We start from the raw sequence: 20784 nt of genomic DNA, 5'->3' as shown, positions 1-20784 counted from the left end.
CAAAAGAAAGATCATGGGCGCAGGTGCCTTTAAAGTATTTCGACCTTGCGAGGGACTGCTGCGCGTGCCAGGGGAGCTGTCCGTGCGAACACTCCCTGGCACACATTTGCCTCGGCGGCCCCAACCTATGTACCGTTCTGCTTCGAGCTTTGATTCCCCCACTGTCCCTTGGGTGCCCTGGAGTTCCTGCGCCGCCTGCTTTATTATAATCTCGGGTGCTCTCCTGAGACTTCCGTTTGTCGGTTACATGTGCCCTACAGCTGGATCAGTACTTATAATAATAAAAAAACCCGATCTATCGTCGCGACGACAGATCGCGAAAGCGGCTTTTGCAACATACCGCGTCCGTGCGAAGAGAATTACAGAACGCCAACGAGGAATCTGACCACAGCTTCAAGCTCGTAACCTCGTCAAGTGACACTTCTGCAACAGGTGTGACCGCTGAAAACCGCATACCGCCGGAAACTTTAACAGGATGATCCCTCGGTTGCATAACTGCCATCTGTACGGCCAACATGGACCACACCCACACCGTCCCGCAACATAGAATAAAGAACCAACTTATAAAGCCCAAACACACGGCTGCACGCACACATCACAACACCACAAGCGAGACGCCATGCTGCTACGCTGCTACGGTTGCCGGATTAAAACTTGCTACTGTCACCAAGTCTAGCAAGCGTCTCAGGAGCTGGCAACCTCGGCCCGTAGCAACATGGCGGCGCTCTTGCGGTTCCCGATTTCAATGCATGGGCCCTATGGGTAGCTTGTCCTCTAGAGTCAGTATAGTAACTCTATGCCGCGAAGGAAGGAAACTCAGGAGAGGCCCTGACGTCACTCTTTGCGAAGCGAAAGTGAAGCCGGAAGTTGGTGTTGCTCATGGCGTTGCTCCGCCTATCGGGCCAGCTCTCCTCTCTTGTTTACATTTCTCGCGAAGCCACGCCGCGCTGCGCGCAACCGTGCTGCTCGGACCTACGCGTTCCGCAGCAATACTAAACAATCGTTAGCACGTTAGCATGATTCCGCCAGAGAGGGCAAAATTTCCCGCGGATATTCCTTCGTCCGTTGCACGGAGCAAGAAACATTTAGGAGTGGAAACTCCGCTGTTTGCGGCGACCAGAAAAGGTCACAAGCCCGCGGAGCCGTTATCGGGCTGGCGGCGCCTGGCGGCCTGGAAAGAAATTACCGCCGTTGAGAGCGCGCCGGAGCCGCCGGACCAGGCGCTGAATTTTTTTTTCGGTGCGGCTTCTACGACGCGCCGCATGGCGCCGCCACTGTATACGGCCCCGTCGGCGCATACAACAATTGTGACCTTATCTGGTCGCCCCCACTCGCTCGCGCTGACGGGAGTTTCACCTCCTAATTGTCTTACTCCGTGGTCCTTTGCCATTGCCGCGGCGCAGTACATTGCGTTCAGCGTTGCATGCGCGTTCACTTCACGAACTTTAGTTCCTCCTGTCCCACCTGGCCACAGCAACATCCGGTAGAGCACGGTCCAGATAACTCGGCGCAACAAAACATGGAGACCAACGCAAACCTGCCCGCACAGCGCCTTTTCCACGGTACGAAACCCACGGAGCAACACATGTGAGCGCACAGAACAATAACAAAGCCGCCATTGTGGCCCGAAAGGTGGGGCAACTACAACACAGAAATAAAAGAAAACAGCAAAACAAAGGCGAACCTACTACGTCATTTCCTCCACACTTTTCTCCCAGCGCGCGGAGGGGGTAGGGCCTCTCCCCAGTTTCCTTCCTCCATGGACCACCCCCACGCCGCCTCTTTCTCGCTGCGACGCCATCTTGAATCACGGCGGGCGGTCAGAGTGGTCGCAGTTGATCGGTGCTAACAGCTGAGCTTGCGTTGTTCGAGGCACTCGCTGGTGCTTCAACTTGTTTGAAAGTGTTCGACTGCATGACTGACAAGCTTGTCAAGTCCACTGAGCCACCATGACGGGCTGTTGTGTGCCAATGTGCTCCGGGTCAACACGTAAAGGCCTTCGTTGTTTGCGCTTCTCTCGGGAGTCGGAGCGAAAAGAGAAATGGGAAGCTCAACTAAAGCGGGATCGGTGGAACGCAACTGACAGCTCATATATCTGCGAGGTGAGTTGCAAAACAGTGAAGTCTTATCGATCCGTATTTTGCAATTAAAGCAAACTCGTGTACGCCGCTGCTGCATAGGCAGCGTATAGGTACGCGCATACGTACGGGCGCGAGCGTGTTTTTCGTTTCGAACTTAGCTTTTCTACGCGAGTAGTGCTCTGATTATAGAGTCGGACGAGGGTGATTTTTATTCGCGGAATATTTAACACTAGCAAAAAATCGTAACGTCGCACACCTGTTTTATATTTTCACAGGAAGCACTGGCTTCTCTATTGCAAAGTTCGCGTCGCTGTTGTTTAGACAGCAGAGTTACTTTTACGTTGACCTAAAATAGACGAACCAAAAGTTAAGTGCTCGTTATTTGCTACTGAAGGCACACACTGCTTCGTCTGGAGAGTGCGGCTGTTGTGCTGGTGCCACTCGAAGCCCTGCGGTTTTCTTTGGGATCTCAGCAGATAATTGCGGCTCTCATGTCAAAGTGCATAGAGCATTTTTTTTATTGGTATATAATTGCATCGGTGCTATTCGAAAGCGACGTAGCCGTTGGTATGATCGCGGGAATACTTGCACTACGCTGTTCGTAAGCAGACCTTATCGCTGCATGTTCATTCCCGATCGTGGTTACTATTCTGTGACGGAGCTAAATACCTAAGCAGGATGAACTCATGTAAACGTGCAGCTAACGCACATTATGGGTCAAATTCTTCCTGAGCTTTCTGGCTCGGCGTCCCTCGTAGCCTGCGCATTGTTTGGAAACGTGCGAGGTTCGGTAATACAGCAACATTTTTTATGAACATTTTCTGTTAAGCACCTTAAATACCTGGTTAGTTTTTACAAGTATTTTTGTATCAGTCCAAACAAACGTGACTAATCACATTTGGTGTTTTATTAACTTTTTTAGCTCCACTTTGAAGAGGACCGGTTTGAGAGACATCGACAGAATGGGCGCCTCCTGTTAAAGTCTACAGCTCTGCCCACGCTGTTCGACTTTAGACGAGAGTAATAATTGTAGCGGAGCGTATTATTTCCGCGATTTGCAGTTATTTCAATAAGCATTGAGACATGCCTTTTTTATTGTTATTATTAATTCAGCTCAACCTAAGCGAAGGAAACTCCCTATGAGACGGACTGCCGATTGTGGACCTGCTGGCGAGGAAGGCACCAACTCCTCCTCAACAGTTGCTACAGACGCTGCCCAAGAAGACTCCGAAGAACTGAGTCGAGATAGTACCTCTTCTTTCGAAGAAAATGCAGTCGAGCATGAGAGCAATGAAGATATTTCCTCGCTCTCTGTATGTGAGCTACGAAAGGCTCTGCAAGATGCGAAAAAGAAAAACACTGATTTGCATGGAAACTTGTCGACATCAAAAAAGAAGTTGAAGACTGCTGCCAGGAAAACAAAGCGGTTAGAAAAAGATCTCTCAGCGCTGACCAAAAATCTGGATTTCTTGAACGAGGACCAGAAGGCTGCCTTGAAGAGAAAGAGCCGGAAAGGCAGTGCATGGAGTGCAGAAACCATAAAGAAAGCTCTGCAACTCAAATTCACTTGTGGCTCTGCAGGCTACGACTTACTTTTAGAACAGGGCAATCCTCTTCCCTCACGAAGAACACTTTGCAGACGACTGCAGCACCTGTCATTTAAGCCCGGCGTTTTGATTGATATAGTAAACATGATGAAAGTGAAAGTGGCCGCAATGTCAAACATTGAAAAAGACTGCGTCATATTTCTCAATGAAATGGAGATTCGCAAGGGTGTCCAGCTAGACCGCAGTGGTGACGGCTTCCTTGGCAAGGTGACGCTCCCTGAAACCGACCGAGCAGCAAACCATGTACTCGTCTTTATGGTTGGGGGCCTAAACACCCGCTGGAAGCAGGTGATTGCTTATCACTACACAGGTGCTTTTGTCAATGGAGAGAAGCTGAGAGACTTTGCCTTCCATTTAATCAACCTTTGTGTAGACATTTCTTCGTGTGTGCTGTGCCTGACATGCGACATGGGGAGCTCCAACCGTGCGATGTGGCGGAGCTTAAACCTGTCAAGCTCCCGCTTCTCTGTCACTATATGCACTGTTCCACACCCATGTGACAATTCTGTGTCATTGTTTTTTATGCCGGATTCTTCACATGTACTGAAGAATATTAGAGGGCACTTCGTGCGAAAAGATCCCATGAAACTTAGTGAAGAAATAGTGGCAAAGTACAATTTACGCAGCAGTGATATGTCGATTGAGTTCATAGAAGCAGTCCTAAAGATGGGCTCAGAACAACTGAAGGTGGCGCCTAACCTGAGTACCGTGCACATTTCCAACGGCCACTTCACAAAGATGAAGGTAGGGGTAGCTGTTCAGATATTCCGGAAAGCACCTGTAGCTATAAGGTACTTTGTAGAGCGCATGAAGCTGCCGCCCGAGGCTGAAACAACAGCCTGGTTTTGTGAAGTAATTTTCAAGTGGTACACAATCATGACTGCACGGAACCCTGTTGTTGCTCTGAGCTTATCAAATGAAAGCAAATATGAAGAGGCTATTGCAACGCGGAACTCGCTATTGAAGTCATTGAGAGCTTAGGCATTGGCATCAAAACGGTCTGGAAGCCGTGCCAGGCAGGGGTGCTAACGTCCACTGCTGCAGTGCTTCAACTGCATGAATTTCTGCTAAAGAAATGTGGCTACACATTCTTCTTGACAGGACGATTGGCCCAAGATTGCCTGGAGAACTTGTTTTTGGTCATCCGGATGATTTCTCCCGTGCCCAGTGCATATGATGTCAAAAATGTGCTCAGAATTGTGTCAGTTAGCCAGTTCGTCAAGGTACCTAAGAACTCTGGTTATGAAGCTGACGACAGCAACTACTTAGTGGAGTTCTTCTCTGCAGAGATTCAAGAAGTGCAGAAAGAATTTCAAGAACCCTCGTACGATGATTAATGCACAGAGAGCGAGCCATTTTCTTTTGTAGAAAATGACATCATTGCTGACTTAGCAGGATATTTGGTGAAGTCTTTTATATCTACTAACAAACCATGCTCCACCGGTACTGAGACCCTGATTGCTGATGAGGCTTCCGATGAGCATGCTCTTGTGCAGCTCAAGGAGTACAATCAAGGTTCTAGAAATTTTGTGTATGTAAGCCATACGGTACTGCGCTTTGTTTCTTCCTGTGAATGTGTCTTTAAGAAATTTTCACAGGAAAATGATATTTGTCATTTGGATCACCCAATGAACACATTGACGAGCCTTATTGAGCGATCACTTTCTCTGCCACCTAGTGAATGCGCTGACCACCCAAGCGTTATGAGAAAACTGATGTGCCGTTTTGTTGTTATGCGGCTGTGTATATACTCCGCTGGCTGAACGAGCCTGATGATTCAGACGACGGTTATGGCAGCAAGACTGTGGCTGGCATGAACTAGCCGTAGAGTACCTTGCTTTAAATCTTACACCACTCCATAAATAGCTGCTTTTTTACCACTGACTTGTTGGCTTGTTTTGTAGTTTGCATCTTTCTTCATGATTTGTTTTCATGTTTGTTGCAAAGGTAACACCACAGTGCACATAGCAACTTTTTGCCCCTATGTCTTGCTCGCTTATTTGGAGATTTGCATCTTTTTCATGCTTTGCTTTTATGCTTTCCTTTTAAGGTTAAACCCCACTGTACATACCCCACTTATCGGTCCCTCTGTCTTGTAGTTTGCGTTTTTTCATGGTCGACTGCACTTGACATTAAATAAATAATTTGCACTGTCTTTTTGTTTTGTTGCATTTGCTGTCTGTAAGGGGTGAGGTTGAGAAGCTAGGTTATATATTTTTCTGCAGCACTAATGAAGCTCAACCTTTAGGGAGTAGTTATTTTCAACAGCCTAGCCCATCACCACCCAATTTTGCAGGCAAAATAGGAATTGCATGCACAGGCATCGTCAAAACTGCAGCTTTTTACCAAACGTTTTCTGGTCGAATATTTTTCACAAATCATAAATTTTCAAAGCCTGTTAGTTTTATTTCGGATTTATAACTGTTAGAAAAGAATTACTGAAGTTATTTAATGACCTCAAATGCACCCTTCTTGTGTAGGTGTACAAGCATGTTTTATAAATGAGCACAGATGGGCATGAATAAAATAAATACAATGAAAAATATATGCAGAAATGCGCTTCACAAACGGAGGAATCGTAGCAGAACAACCTGTGTGCATGTCCAGAGCGCAAGAGAAGTCTGCATATGAGCGCAGGCAATAACGCTCGGTGGCTGTGCGCCTGCCAGAAAAATGAAACGAGAGGAAAACTTGCAGTAGTGGTTTATTCTACCGCCAATGAGGTGCAATCAGTTTTCGTGGGCCTCGTGAAAGAAAACGCAGGCGCAGTGGCAACGTTAGTATACGCGGCATCGTTTGTATGTACCAGCGCCAGCATGTAAACAGATGTAATTGCACCTCTGTGGGCAATAAACAGGCGAGGAACTCGCAGTTACACTTCGAAAGATTAAAAAGTAGACCGGTTGTCTAGGCGAACAAAACAAACGGAAACAGCTGGCGCGACAGAAGCGAAACCAACCTCCGCGCGCGAGCGGCTGATGGCGCGCGGCTGTTATCAAAGCGCAGGCATTGAAAAACCAAAAACCACGTAGAAAAAAAAACAATTTCTTCCAATCGCACGGAGCGGTAGCACCTGCTGGGCAACGGATCTTTAAAATGATAGCTTGTTTAAAATGATAGCCAACTGACGGCACACTAATTGTTCAACCTCGCCCACTCGGGGCCCTAAAATTAATTCGTACAATTATGTCATCGACCCTCGGATGTGAAAAGGGCTATTATGAGTGGAAATATGCGCAGTGCAATATTGATAAAAAGATTGTTCAAATCAAAGCACTCGAAGCGCGCCGAGAGCATGAACGGCGCCATTACGAGCGCTAGCGCAGCCGATCCTGTGTGCTTCATTATGGCGGCGCCGTTGAAGTTGTCTCGACCCTGAACGGCGAAGCTGCCATCGAGGCACCCTAGCGCCGCGCGCTCGCTTCGAGAGTTCCCCGAGTGACGACAAACTTCACCCTCGCCATGACCCTCACGCCGCGAGCGTGCGGGTGCTTATCAAGTTTGATAAATTTCTAGTGCGCCGTTCAGTTGCTCTGCTGCTGACGATCGCGGCGAAGGGGATCGCGCATCGCAAAGCGTCCCAAGTGTTTGGAGAGAAAGTAGGCCGAACAGCTTCCCTCCGAGTCCGTTTCCGGCGCAGCTTGACGGTTACGCGTCGATGCAGTACCTATATCGGCAAGCTGTTAGAAGGCGCGCGCGGCTTCCCCTCGGCTTCTGAATCATTTATATAATATTTGTGATCTTACGTGCCCAAACCACTTTCTGGTTATGAGGCACGCCGTAGTGGAGGACTCCGGAAATTTTGACCACCTGGGGTTCTTTAACGTGCACCTAAATCTAAGTACACGGGTGTTTTCGCATTTCGCCCCATCGAAATGCGGCCGCCGTGGCCGGGATTCGATCCCGCGACCTCGTGCTCAGCAGCCCAACACCATAGCCACTGAGCAACCACGGCGGGTCTGAATCATTTGGCAGAGACGAATACATCGAGGCGTAAAATGCAAGGCACTGTGAATCCTCACTTCAAACGCCTCCTACAAACGAGTGTTAAAATGTTTGGCACTCACAGGCTCTTGATTGCCGCGAGAAATCAACAATCTGAACGTAACAATCAACTAACACTTAATCAAGGTGGCAATAACGTCAATTACGCCAGCAGCACGGCGCGGTATCGAATCATACAGTGATGACACAATGTCGGGGCGAGCACGAAGAGCCTGCCATTCTTGTTTTGCAGCTGTCCACAGTTGATCAGCTGTAGCCGTGCGGAGATCCCATGCCGCAAATTGCTTCTTGATCAGCCCTCACACATTTTCGATGTCGTTCAGATCTGCACCTATACACTGGTGGCCACTCCAGCTGGGTATTTGGGATAGAACTCCGTGTTCTACAGATGTTCTACCTCCGTGTTGTACGAGCTGCTGGTGATATTGCCGTTAATGGCAACTTTCCTAAGTATTAGTTGAGCGTTACGTTTAGATTGTTCATTTCCTACGGCAAAAGGACCTGTGAGTGCCAAACATTTTTAATACCTATTTCAAGGGGATGTTCGAAGCGAGGATCCACAGTGCCTGGCATATTACGCCTCGGTGTATTCGTCTCTACTCAATGATTCGGGAGTCGACTGGAAGCCGCGCGCGCCTTCCAACAGCATGCTGATACAGGCACGGCATCGACGCGCAACCCTCAAGGCGCGCCCAAAACGGAGGAGGAGGGAAGCAGCTCGCGCTAGAGACTTTAGGTGCTTTGCGATACGCGCTTCCCTTCGCCGCGACCGTCAGCAGCAGAGCAACCTAACGGTGGACTAGCAATTTATCAAGCGTGACAAGCACCCGCGCAAGAGCGAAGGTGAAGTTTGTCGTCACTGGGGGCGCTGTCGAAGCGAGCGCGCGGTGCGAGATAGCAGCGCCGCGTAGCGGCCCCGCAGCTGCTCCCGCGCCCGGCATCGTGGTCTCTCCACATTTGCTCACCGCCGTACATGCTGCTCGTCCACTTCAGCGTTACGCTTTCTGAAAGTATTGTACAGCTGAGCACCTCCGATCTCCTGCTCAACATCAGAGTCGATCCCATAACGCTGACGTAAGACATAAGCAAAGTGAACTGTAGGTTTGAAAATATTCATGCGCGCTGAGCCTGCATCGTCGACATTTTTGCACATGGAAAATATGTGCTTTATTTATTCTTCGGTTATGTGAACGAACGCAAACCGAAAATAAATCTATAGTTTTGGTGCCAGCGGAGATACACACGTGAGACAAACAGAACACACGCAGAGTGAAAAGTTGTATACATTCTACATAGAGAAAAGCTTGCTGATGTTTTCCGACCTAAAAGGCAAATTTTTCCGTGTCGGTGTTCTGTTTCAGCGTGTGTTTGTGTGCGTGCGTGTGCGTGTGTTTGTGTGCGTGCGTGCGTGTCTTGCCTGCCAAATGCGCCTTTTTTTGCGGGCTTAATGGTACTGATAGCACTACTTTCTTCGTCCTCTTGTGTATTGCTTCAGATATTAGCACGTTAGCGTTAACGGATGCTCACAAGAATGCCGATATTTCAAGTAGGGCAATATTGCGTCACTTATACATGCTACAACTTCCAAATCTCACCTTTCCCACCATGTGAGTGCTGTATCCTTGTCGCTTCAACCACTGCGGCAGAAATTCAAACGTCAGTGGTACGGCAACCTTCGAGGCCTCCGTGAGCACGTCGTAGCCAAGGTCTGGTGTGGCGCCGAGAAACATGCCACAGACAAAACACATATTAGACCGAGTTCCCTTCACCACGAAATTTCCGGCGATGGTCTAATCACAGTTAGATTTCTTTATAGAGGTACACTTTCTGAAAGTTTAAACCCAAGCGACGCGTTTTCCTATGGATGTTTTCATTTTATATATCATCACGAGTGTGGTTGCTTTCAACTTCATTCTTCCGAACCAAGTATGACAGCGGTCGAGTAAGTTGGATGGGCGAACTTTGGTAACTGTGTTCATATCGACTAACCTCCATATAAATCGCCCGCGCCGAAGCGGGAGATGACGTAAGCTCCATATGACGATCTTCTGTACTGCTTTTTGCGATCAGCCGGTGCAGACGTCAAACTAGAGGTGCCATAGTTCAACGTAGGTGACGCCACTTTGACTTCTTTATTTTCGTTCTTTTCTCGCAAACAAAAGCTGTTCTCACTACAAATGACGAATTCATAATTACAGAATCCTAGTTTTTTAACGTAGCTTGATTGAGTACTTTCCCTTAGTGTTCTTCTAAATGCATGCAATTACCATGAAATGTTTGGAAGGTATTTCGCATACGCAGGCAGCTAACGCTGTATGGCGAAGTTGGCGCTGTGCACAAGTGTGAGTGCGTAGTAGCCCACGTCAGTAAACATTCCAGATTTCAATATTTCTTTACTCTTCCAGCGCCAACTTACTACAGAATCTCAACTCGACATATGGACGTCTATTGCAAAACTATGCAGAGACGCCGATGCGAGAAGAATGATTAAAAGACGCCATGACGTAATACATACCTTGAAACATTAACCAGAGCAATGATTTGCTGAGCAAGAACACTGCTGAATTAGGAAAGGCGTTTAGGCATGCTTTTTAGGCTTCACTAGGTCAAGAAGGAACGCAGGCAGGTGTTCCATTTCAACGCTCCTCCTTACCCTATCCTATTTCCGGAAATTCAGTGTATTCTCATACATCCTTTCCGTTCTCCCGGGGGGAGTGTGGGGGCGAGTGGGGAGGGGTATTCAGTGACAAATTTCATTCACCTCCGTTTGCTTCCTGTGTAATGATTCTGCCTTGAAATGTGACTGAAAGCCCAGTGGCCTCTCAAAAAAAAAAAACAATCTCATGGCCCATATATCATGCAGATATTAGAAATGTAGCACATTTACCACAGGAGATTTCAATTACTTTTTTATTTGCCTCATCCCAGACACCTTGTGGGAAGTGGGTTCCTGTCTCGCCTCATTTGTGGCCTTTTTTCATAAAGAGAAATGCGTGACAGACGGTTGAATCGAACGTCTGAAATACAGCGCAGAAGCACGACTGTCTAACCATTAGGCCACGATAGCTATGAGCAAAAACTACACTTTACATATGTCAAACCAGCACGTTTTGGATCTATTAAAATAATAACATTTAAAAGCATGGTAACCGCTTCGGAATGAATTTTTGCTCTTGTGCGTAATTTTGCATACTTTCTTTGGAATACTGGCGTCTTGGCCGTGTGTCTACACCTTAATACCACACCACCACTCTGCACCTCCGTATACTGTGCAGGCAGATGAGCATGATCGAATCGAACGGATAAAACAAAAAAGACATTTCTTTTCCATAAATGAAATCACTTCGATTGGCAGCTAGCGAATTCCATGAGCGTGAAGGAGAACTTCGTCGAGAAATACCTCACGTCCCAGAAAAAAGAAGCTGCGTTGCAGCAATCGAGGAACACATGTTCCATAGTTCCCTCTTTCCTGCAGGTGAAACAGTCGGTTCACTATTGCATAAAAATCATTGTTTCCTCCATCGAAGGCTTACCTATCAGGGTTTGAGTATGCAGTTGAAGAAATTCCTTAGAAACCGTATTAAGATTACTGTCGGCGTCAAGGCGATTAGCTTTGAAGCAATGCAGCGACGCACCGCATTGCCACCGCCTGAGAGGCCTCATGTGTCAGGCCTGTTTCACATATTGCGACTGGAGCGAACAAAATCAGCGTACTCGCACGCGTTGATAAGCGATTTTCAGAGGGCACGTTTCACAAGATTGCGATTCAAAGATACGGCTGGTGAAACGCCCAGCATTGCTTGCTGCCAGGTTTTGGGATACACGCCACATAATCTTTTCAAAAGTTATGAGAAAATGCTGCGCGTTATGATAATGTCCACCTGTGTTTAATATGAGCAAATAATGCGCGTGTTTTTTAAAATAAAGAACGTTTTGAAGTTTAAATTTGTTTTGCAGTGCACAACTGCGGTTCTTGAAGCTCAGTGTGAAGAGACATGGCGGATGTTCACAGCTGTTCGCCGCTCGAATTTCAACGCTCTGTTGTCTCACGCGCCCTCCACGTCGATGTCTTTCTGCCTGCGCTGCAAGAAATAACAAAATGACCTATCAAAATGCCTATATAACCATTCACATCACACATGCACCATTCGGAATTCGGCTGCAGCGAAGTTGTCGTGTCAGCGCTCTGAGATCCTCGGGCTACTCGTGCTTGGCGCCAAGTTCTGAAAAAAATAATTTGCGTATAATTCTCGTAATTACACATAAGCGGTGCCTGCTCGTAGCCTTATTCTTGAACCAAATGTAGCAGCAGGCACCAACCCGAAAGCCCACGTCTGTCGCTGAAGGAAACCGCAAATGATCTCTTTGTGATAACTGCGCATGGAGAGAAATTTGTGCTGGGAACTTCAATCTTAGGGCTAGCTTCGTTCGTCCATGGCGCTGCGGGTGCTGTAATTATGTACAAAAGTCCACTGTGAATATTTTGAAAGGCGTATAAGCTGGCAGCGCAATTTTTTTGGAGCTGCAGCCACTTGTGTGCCCAGCATCGTAACGTTCGAACAGGCATAGGCATCGTCTGCTTTCACGTCCTGTGTCTCCCACTGTTGGTCTACTGTGAACCGTGAAGCTTAACTCAATATGCTGACAATACGTAATGCGGCCGCGTATATAGCCCCACGGCAGACATTAAATCCGTTGTTGGGAGTATATTTGTGTGTTGAATAGCAAAATATAGCATTAGAAGTTTTGTATTCGTAGTGGCAAGGGGCGTAAAGCATGTAGAAGCTGCCGGATCTATCGGCCCATCTCGTTTACGTAGCGCCTGTGCCTCAGCAATGCTTGAGCACTCACTGCTTCACTTGCGCCAGCACTCAGCTTAACTTGGGGCTCAAAACACCTGGTTACCAAGAAACCTGCGCAATCGGAGCAAATGTCATGGTTCCTTCACTTGAAGTCAAAGCAAGCATCATAATCTGTTAAGCCTTCGACCCAGCTTAGCTTTGCACGACATTTGTGAACACAAGGTCACCACCGCACAGCTGCGGCTTGAAATAAATAGGCGGTCCTGACCTAGTTAATTTATGCGCAAGTGCTACACGTCCGTTCTGCGTCATAAATGTGCTGATTGGCTAGCCTCTACAGCTTCGTTTCCTTTCAATCTGTGTGTACAGCCTTGTCCCACGTATGAGTGGATCGATCGTTTCTCGGCGCTTGGCACTGACTTCAGCAACGCCGCGCCAACGTCACGTAACCAAACTCAAAGCGGTGCGTGATGCGTAATGACTGACAGCTTTACGCGATCGCCGCTGAGATTCAACGTGTTGTATAACTGCGCCTAGTACCTTAATATGGCCGCAAACGGCCCGGCCACGACTAAGTGCAGTAATGTGCAGCGATAGATTGTCGACGATGACACAAATTGTTCGTCGCGTCCTTCTACTACGCAGTTCAACCATTGTTATCATCATCGCCCACCTCAGGCTATGGGGCATTTGGAAAAGGCTCATAGGTTATGTAAACTTTTCCCAGCGTGATCAGCAGCGCCCTAACGAGGAATGTCTCGGGATGGAGCCAACGTTTTGACAAGGGGCTTGCTTTCATCCAGGAAGCATCACTCACATGGCTATGAGTGCTACTGGGCTAGTTGGTTCATGATTGCCAAAAGGGAGCGAAATCTCAGCAGTACCTCGAAATCCCTTTTCGCGAGGAACATATTGAGATATGACTGTCTAAGGAGTATGAAAATTGGAACTTGGATGGTCACTGTTTTCTTTCTCTGTGTGTGGACCAGCATGCTTCCAAAGTTTACTTCAATGTGGGTTTCTGGCAATGCCATCGGTTGGAAGCTGGCGCGTGTCCTGGTGTTTCTCGTCCGTTTCTTATTTTGCGCTATTCTTAAGCTTACGCCCCCTTGGGGGTGGGAGAGTGTGGACTATAGGTATGCACAGTGCCAGGGAAAGTAACCTTGCTGGGACGAAGACAAGTCGCGTTGACGAAACGGTGGCTTCAGCCTCAGATATTCCTCGTTCAACGACTGCTGATCAAATAAATAAGCCATCTTGCTGGGAACATCCGCATTGCTTGGACTATGTCGGTGTGGTGCTCAATCAGAAGCTGGTAAACATTACATAGCTAATACTACGAGCACCGTCAATCTGGCTTTAAATATGCTCTGATTTTGGTCGGTTCCTTAGCTCTTTCGTTCACTTATGCATTTCTTTCTTTCATTTACTCGCTCATTTCAGTACACGCCGATCGTAGACCTACATGTTCGTCACCGGCATGTTCTGCGCATACACGGCGAATTGGCAGAAGTAGCGCGTAGCGCATATCTTAAGTTTGCTGTAGACGTCGATTGTAGGATGAACTTGTCGCCCATTTTCTACCAACTGTATCAAGCACAAGTTTGATGCACTGTGCCATGTAAGTCGTCAGTTTAACCCCTCGCGAATTAAAGGCTTTGTTTTCATGCACGCCATGTATCCAGACATTTACACTACAAACAGATGCACATCGTGTGGCGAGGTTGCCACACTAAATCACATGTTGTGGGAGTGTCGGGACCTAACAAACAAGTGGGGCAGTGCCGACCCCTCCGTCTCTTCCACCGCCAGCCTCCGGTCACGCTGGATTACCGCACTGCTCAGCTCTGACCTGACAGCACAACTCTGGGCCGTCCAGCGAGCCGAGGAAGCCGCTTCGAGACAAGGTCTCGGAACCGCGTCCGCAGCGGGTGCCCAGACCCACTAAAGAGACGCCGGACTCAAATCTTGTTGATTTGAAATAAAATGTTACGCTCTCTCTCTCTCTGAAAGCGGCGCGTTCTTTGCCTATTTCCCCGACCTTTCCTGGCTGCTGCTGGCTGCTGCCACTATCGCGGTCGGGTACGCTGCGTAGGAGGTGTTGCGTACTCCAGGGTAGCGTACGGCACTGCTGCCGAGAAGTAGCGGCGCCTGCCTATCGAAGCTCGACCGACATTACTTATTGGGTAGCGTGGCGTTGTCGGCGGGCTGCAGGCATCCGGTAGATCATGGCGACCACGCAGGGGCGAGACGATTTGCTAGTGCGAAACTTGCACTGTTTATTCAAAGGTAGTTGAAAGAAAATAAGAAGAGCATGAAGTATGAAGTCTATCAAAAGTACATTTCGGAGCCCCTTAAATAGGCTCTCTACAAGTGTGGGCGGGATCTTGCTTCCATCGATGACACGTGACAGGTACCGAGAGAGGGCCCCTCCTCCTGCAACACCGAGCACGGGAAGGAGAAGTCGATCCTCTTTTCGACGAATCCGGGGAGAAGGTCGGGTGAATGACCTCTCCGGCGCCGTGGGGTCCGGCCAAGAGAAGTTGAAGGGGATGATGTAGCACCCACGGTGCCACGACCATGAGAGGTTAAGGGGATTAGGTAGCACCCACGGTGCCACGACCATGAGAGGTGAAGAGGATGAGGTCGCCCGTGGGCTCCGGCCCAAAGGGTAGGGTGAATGACCTGTCGCCACGTGGTGTCAGACGCCAACCCTAACAGAGGGTAGTTGATAACGTGTGTAATATACATGGTAGGGACGCGGGAGAGGCGTCTGTGAGTCCTTTCAAGCGAGAACTTCCTGAATGTCGGCACAGTGCCCTCTGGAGGTCTGTGGTCGTTGTCACAATGCCTTCTGGAACTCCCGAGGATGATGATAATTTATTGGCATCCCCTTTGAAACAGGGCGGTGACAAATAGTCAGCTAGCCTACTTGATTTATTTAGGCGTGCTATATATGTTTTCAAGCGAAGCTTGTAGTCGCTCACAAGTTTCGGTGGCGATATGGTCACGCAAAAACCCAGAGGCGTGATGAGTTGAGAGCTGCGCCGGAGCAGGAGTCATTATCAGGGATTGCAGCTGCATAGTAGCGCGCACACGCCACGCGTGCAATCAGTCAGGGACGTTTCGCTTCCGCCGGGAAGAGAAAGGGCAGGAAAGGGTTTCGACTGCGCTGTGCCGGCTTCGTTTCGGCTCATTTAATTCTAGGAAAAAGGATGGGAGGGCCCTGCGTTGTACACTCCCACGAGGAACTGGCAGCCTTCGACGAGTGGCGATAGGAACTCGCCCGTGAAAGGGCTCGTGGTCGGCGTGCCGATCCAGCCGTTGAGGCCTAAATATTGGGGATGAGCTCCACCACTGGAAAATCTGGCGCCACCATCGGCGTGACGTGGCATGAGGGATCACGTGGACACAGCGGCCCCGTCAGCTGCTTCGGAAGCGCCGAAGCAAGCTGAAAACGAAAGTTTGAAGTCCTACCTGCGCTGCGGTTCTGATTAAGTGGGGAGGCTTTACCGCCTTGGGTGTCTGCTTGACAATATTTGAAAGTATTATAATAGGTAGGTGGCTGCCTTTGGAGGCGTGCAGCATGGTTGGTTCGGTGCCGCAGTGCCGGACGTACGCAACGGAGCCCAGTGTGTCAGCCTTATTCACACGTAGCCCGCAGGACAAGGAGCTGCGTGAAGCTTGGCTCGCAAAACCTAGAACCGGCAGACAGCCATCGGCTACAACTCGGGTATGCAGCAAGCACAGAGGCGAGGAAGATTTCTGCTACGGCGCCGGGATTGCGATATTCGGTGAGTAGCAGAAAACGCGCACTTAGACGCTCGCCCGCCCCCGCTTCTCGGCTAATGTAATGACGGTTCGGTCTATATATGTGAACTTGTTGATGCTAGGAACTGGCGAGTTCACTGGAACGGAAAGGGAGTGGTAAGACGCACATTAAAGAAAGACGTGGCATATGGTCATGTCTGTGTTATGAATTAATGCACTGGATTACGAAAAAGGAGCAGAGGGAAATCGCACGCTGTGAAGACCGATAAGCATAAAGTGCGACGAAACTTGAGAAATAATACTGGAATGATCCAAGAATTTAGAGGACAAAAAAAGATTCGATCGTCGCGACGGCACATCACAGTAACCGTAGGCGTTGAAGCCTCTATAACGAAGTTATTTTTGAACAGTTCTGATAGCGTCCATGCAAGAATGGTTGCTATTGTACTGTCAAATGCTCATATTCTGCGGCCTAAAGCTAACGGCGCGGTGCGAAAACGCGCTCGCAGCGAAAGCAAAACCTTGTGCTCAGACATGCATGCAGACGCGCATTCGGTCACTGCAAACCCGTGCGATCGCTGCATTGGGGCTTCATTCTGTTATGATCCATTTGGTTATACAGACAACCCACTATAAGAACATATTTCGCATAGTTTACTCTCAGCGTTTGCCTACCTTTCACGCAAGAAGCCGGTTCGGGAGACTCCATCGCGGCGACCGCGCGCAGTGGCGTTCGCTGTACATATTCGGTAAGGAGATAGCGTCTGTAAGCGATTTTGTGCTTTCAGTTTGCTCAAGATTATTATATCGACAGCCAAAAACTTCCCTCCACTTGAGAGTACTCACATAAATGTCCAGGGGGGCTGCCGCGTGGTGTTTTTATTGAGCGCTGTAAGCCAAACCTACGAGGAGCTCGCCGCGTCATCCCTCATACTACGCAAGGCAGGCGCTTCCGACAGATGGCGACTCCGTAATTCCTCGCCCCCAATAGTCCGACGTAGCGTGAGCGCACGCACATATTACGTCACGTTGGCGAGAACAACAGCGTCTATAGTTTGACCGATAATTCGACGCAATGGCACCGCAGCTTGGCACCAGGCAGCCCATCTAATATTAAAGTAAAGTAGTAACCACTGATGTGTTTACTATATTACTACTTGCGCTAAATAGCTGGTGTTGTGAAAGGCGCGATGGTTAGCAAAAAGAGTCATCACTTAGGCTAACTAGTTTTATGAGTTACAAAAAAAAATGAAATATTCCGCTGGACACAATTACACGACCTCATAAAGAGGTGACCAACATTCGAACAGTTCCTCGCGGCGTACTACATCGCATCGCACCACGCTGTCATATGTACTAGCTTAGCGCCCATGCTACGTGCAGTTATTTTTTTAATAATGAGCACATACTTAAATCATATAATAGCGCGATGAGGCTCTTGGAAAATACTATTACTATATAAAACTTATGAAGTCGCTACCATAGATATTGTGTGGTTTCTATGGCTTTCCGTAAGAAACTTCTGGTGACATCCCAGTGCTAAATACGGTGACACCATCTCGGCATAACTTAGCACCCATCAGCAGGAAGCGAAAAGAAACTGCAAAAATCTGGGCAAGTTCCGCACCTATTATTCTTCGTGGAGAGGAGCGAACAGCTCGTCAATTCAAAATTTTCTTATTCAAATGTCATTGCCTGCACTTTTATAAATATTTGCATCAATGACGTAATGCATGCAAAAGTTTCATGAACTGGAGTTTGGCTACGAGAGATGGTAGTGGCGCCGCAATTGCGCGTGAGAAGTTGATGTCACAGACATACATGAATAAAATCGCATTCTGGGGTTTTACATGACATGCGACCGGCATTCGATCCCGCGCCCTCGGGCTTGGCAGCGCTACGCCAAATCAACTGCGCCACCACGGCGGGCGTCCCTGGCGATTGGTTCAGGACCGCATTTCGGCCTCGGCTTCACGAGCTATGTGAATGAGCCTTGCATATGTTTGCATACCGGCACGCGCTGCGTAGATTGACGTGAAGAACGCCGAGCGGGAAGGCGTGCACACTGGAGTCGTGTAGTGGCGCTGCAGGATGACGCCCATCGCGGCCAGGGCGTCTATGTTTGGTGTCGGGATCTGGCGGGAGCCGTGGAAGCCGACGTCGTTCCAGCCCTGCGCGTCAGAAGAGCGCAGCCAATTTTTGGGTGACACAGACCTTTCCGACGACCACGATACGTGTGTCGGGCGACTCCTAGATTGAACAAGTTCACCAAAATTTAGATGGATTACGTGTTACACTCGTGAACAACCAATAAGCAAGGTAAGCAGAACCTGTGGTACGTGATTCGTTCGTTTGGAAAACTCTACAGGCGACAAGGAAAAAAAGGTCGCTAAGCGACCAGAAGCCAGCAGGCCCTGACGGCCTCGTCAGCCCGCTGGTCGACCCGATGTTGTTAGTCTGGATCCGAGCTGAGCAGAGCAGCATCTTTGGTATTTAAGATCGCTAGCCTTCGTGGCGGTGGGTTGGCCGGGCAGGCCCATATCACATGATTAATGTCCGCTTGTGTGTCGTGGCACCAGGGGCAGACTTCCAGAGTATTCCCCAGTATAAATTATGGAATATAGCTTTAAATTGCCGAAGTTGCCCGTTTACAGTCTCCGCCACGTGACTTCTTGTGCCTTAAAGATTTGTCGCTTTAAAGATTTGGTATAGCTTCCTGCTCAGGTGATAGTGGGCGGTGGGAAAAAAACCATCGATTCCTCACCGATGCCAGGTCATCGTGGCCAAAAGCGCGGTCGGTAAAATCTCGCGCGAAAGAGTGAGCCACTTCGTTCCCGGGCAATGCAGAATGCGCTGGTGCCAAGATAATTATGACGGGGCGCCGATATGAGTTTCGTTTCAGCTTCTGGCGAGATACGCCCTTTAGAGAAATTACGAACAGCTGACTTGGAGTCACTGCTTATAATCTTGCAACTGGAAGAGGCGATGGCCAGCGATATGGCTGCCTCCTCTACACGCTCAATGCTGTGGATTTTAATCGTGCCTCCGGATGTGATACCACCTCTTTAGTCTACCACGGCCACGGCATGGGCACTACAGGCTTTATGTGGCGGTGCGTCTATCTAGACTACATCTGCGTTATTACGATATTGATTGTAGAGTGCTTGGGCCCTGGCTAGCCGGTGCTTCTCATCGTGAGTGGGGTCCGTATTTCTTGGCAATTGGAGTCCATGGATGTCTCTCCAGTATAGAGGGTCCATGGGTCTATACTGACTTTGGGGGACATCATTGTCTCATAATGTATTCCAGCTTTTCACAGGACGATTCTACGTGGAGCGTATCGTGAGGAGGAAGGAAGGAAGGAAAAAGTGGAGAAGGAAAGGCAGGGAGGTTAACCAGTTTGGCTTAACCGGCTTGCTACCCTACACATGGGAGAGGGATGGGGGCGATGAAAGATGGTGAAGGGGGAGAGAGAGAGAGCACATAGCACAGCACACACACATCGTCCGCTAGAGTCTATCAATCTGGCATGGTACGTGATATCACTGTCACAGCCGCTTGTCCAATCCCGTCTCTTTCAAAAACCGAAGTAGACCCTTCGTCACGTCGTCGTAAGAGGCGCTCGTGTTGGTTTATGAGGTGAGCCACGACATTGAGGGTGTTGTGCACCCCCAAAACAACGAGTTTCTCGGTTGATGTATATACAGGAAGAATAAGGGAGGCTTGTACACTTTCAGCATAATACAATATACCTTGTTCTTTTCCACATGTAGTAGGGCAATTAAATTAAATTATGGGGTTTTACGTGTCAAAACCACTTTCTGATTATGAGGAACGCCGTAGGGGAGGACTCCGGAAATTTCGACCACCTGGGGTTCTGTAACCTGCACCTGAATCTAAGTACACGGGTGTTTTCGGATTTCGCCTCCATCGAAATGCGGCCGCCGTGGCCGGGATTCGATCCCGCGACCTCGTGCTCAGCAGCCCAACACCATAGCCACTGAGCAACCACGGCGGGTATAGTAGGTTAAAATAAGGCACTCTGTATAATGTAGAGTCAACAGCAAAATATTACGGGATGCGGTTTCCCCTTGAAATGGGAATTACTGCATTCTTAAGTCATGACACTTCTAATTTAATGAATCACTGTGTAGGTAGCGAAGGCTACTACATGCTGGAACGTTTAACTCGAGGCTGTGTGACCACGCTTCGCGAGAATTCGGCTTCTTGGCAGATCCTGCGTCCCGTAAACTTTTGCGGTGGACTGTACGTCTTATAATAAAGGCATGTACCAGCCTAAGGAGGTCAGCCTCCTGTAGCCCTGAAGGTTCATTGGAAATTCCGTGCAGCAAACGAAGTATTTACTGTACCTGTGTGTCGAGTTTGTTTATGGTCTCAGTACTTAATCCCTTGTCTTGAACTAAGTAACCCAGAATCCTGATGGTATTAAATTGTGGGATTGGTCAGGTCCCCGACAATATTCTGATTTGGGGGGAGCACTGCGCCTTCTCTGTATCT

At 48.7% G+C, this 20784-nt stretch overlaps 1 protein-coding gene across 1 annotated transcript in view; it reads right to left on the bottom strand.

Annotated features, from left to right (window-relative positions):
- Positions 1–19555, bottom strand: part of LOC142588678 (arylsulfatase B-like) — a 70759-nt gene extending 51204 nt beyond the window's left edge. The window contains exons 1-3 of the mRNA XM_075700500.1: positions 19541–19555; positions 18278–18437; positions 9289–9401 (exon numbers count right to left, since the gene is read on the bottom strand). Of these exons, the coding sequence (XP_075556615.1) occupies positions 9289–9401; positions 18278–18437; positions 19541–19555 (288 nt within the window). The remainder of the gene's footprint in view (positions 1–9288; positions 9402–18277; positions 18438–19540) is intronic.
- Positions 19556–20784: the final 1229 nt, after the last annotated feature.

The sequence above is a fragment of the Dermacentor variabilis genome, chromosome 7, assembly GCF_050947875.1.
Source record: "Dermacentor variabilis isolate Ectoservices chromosome 7, ASM5094787v1, whole genome shotgun sequence".
NCBI lineage: Eukaryota > Metazoa > Arthropoda > Arachnida > Ixodida > Ixodidae > Dermacentor > Dermacentor variabilis.
The sequence above is the reverse complement of the archived record's forward strand: the minus strand, read 5'-3'. Positions and strand labels throughout refer to the sequence as shown.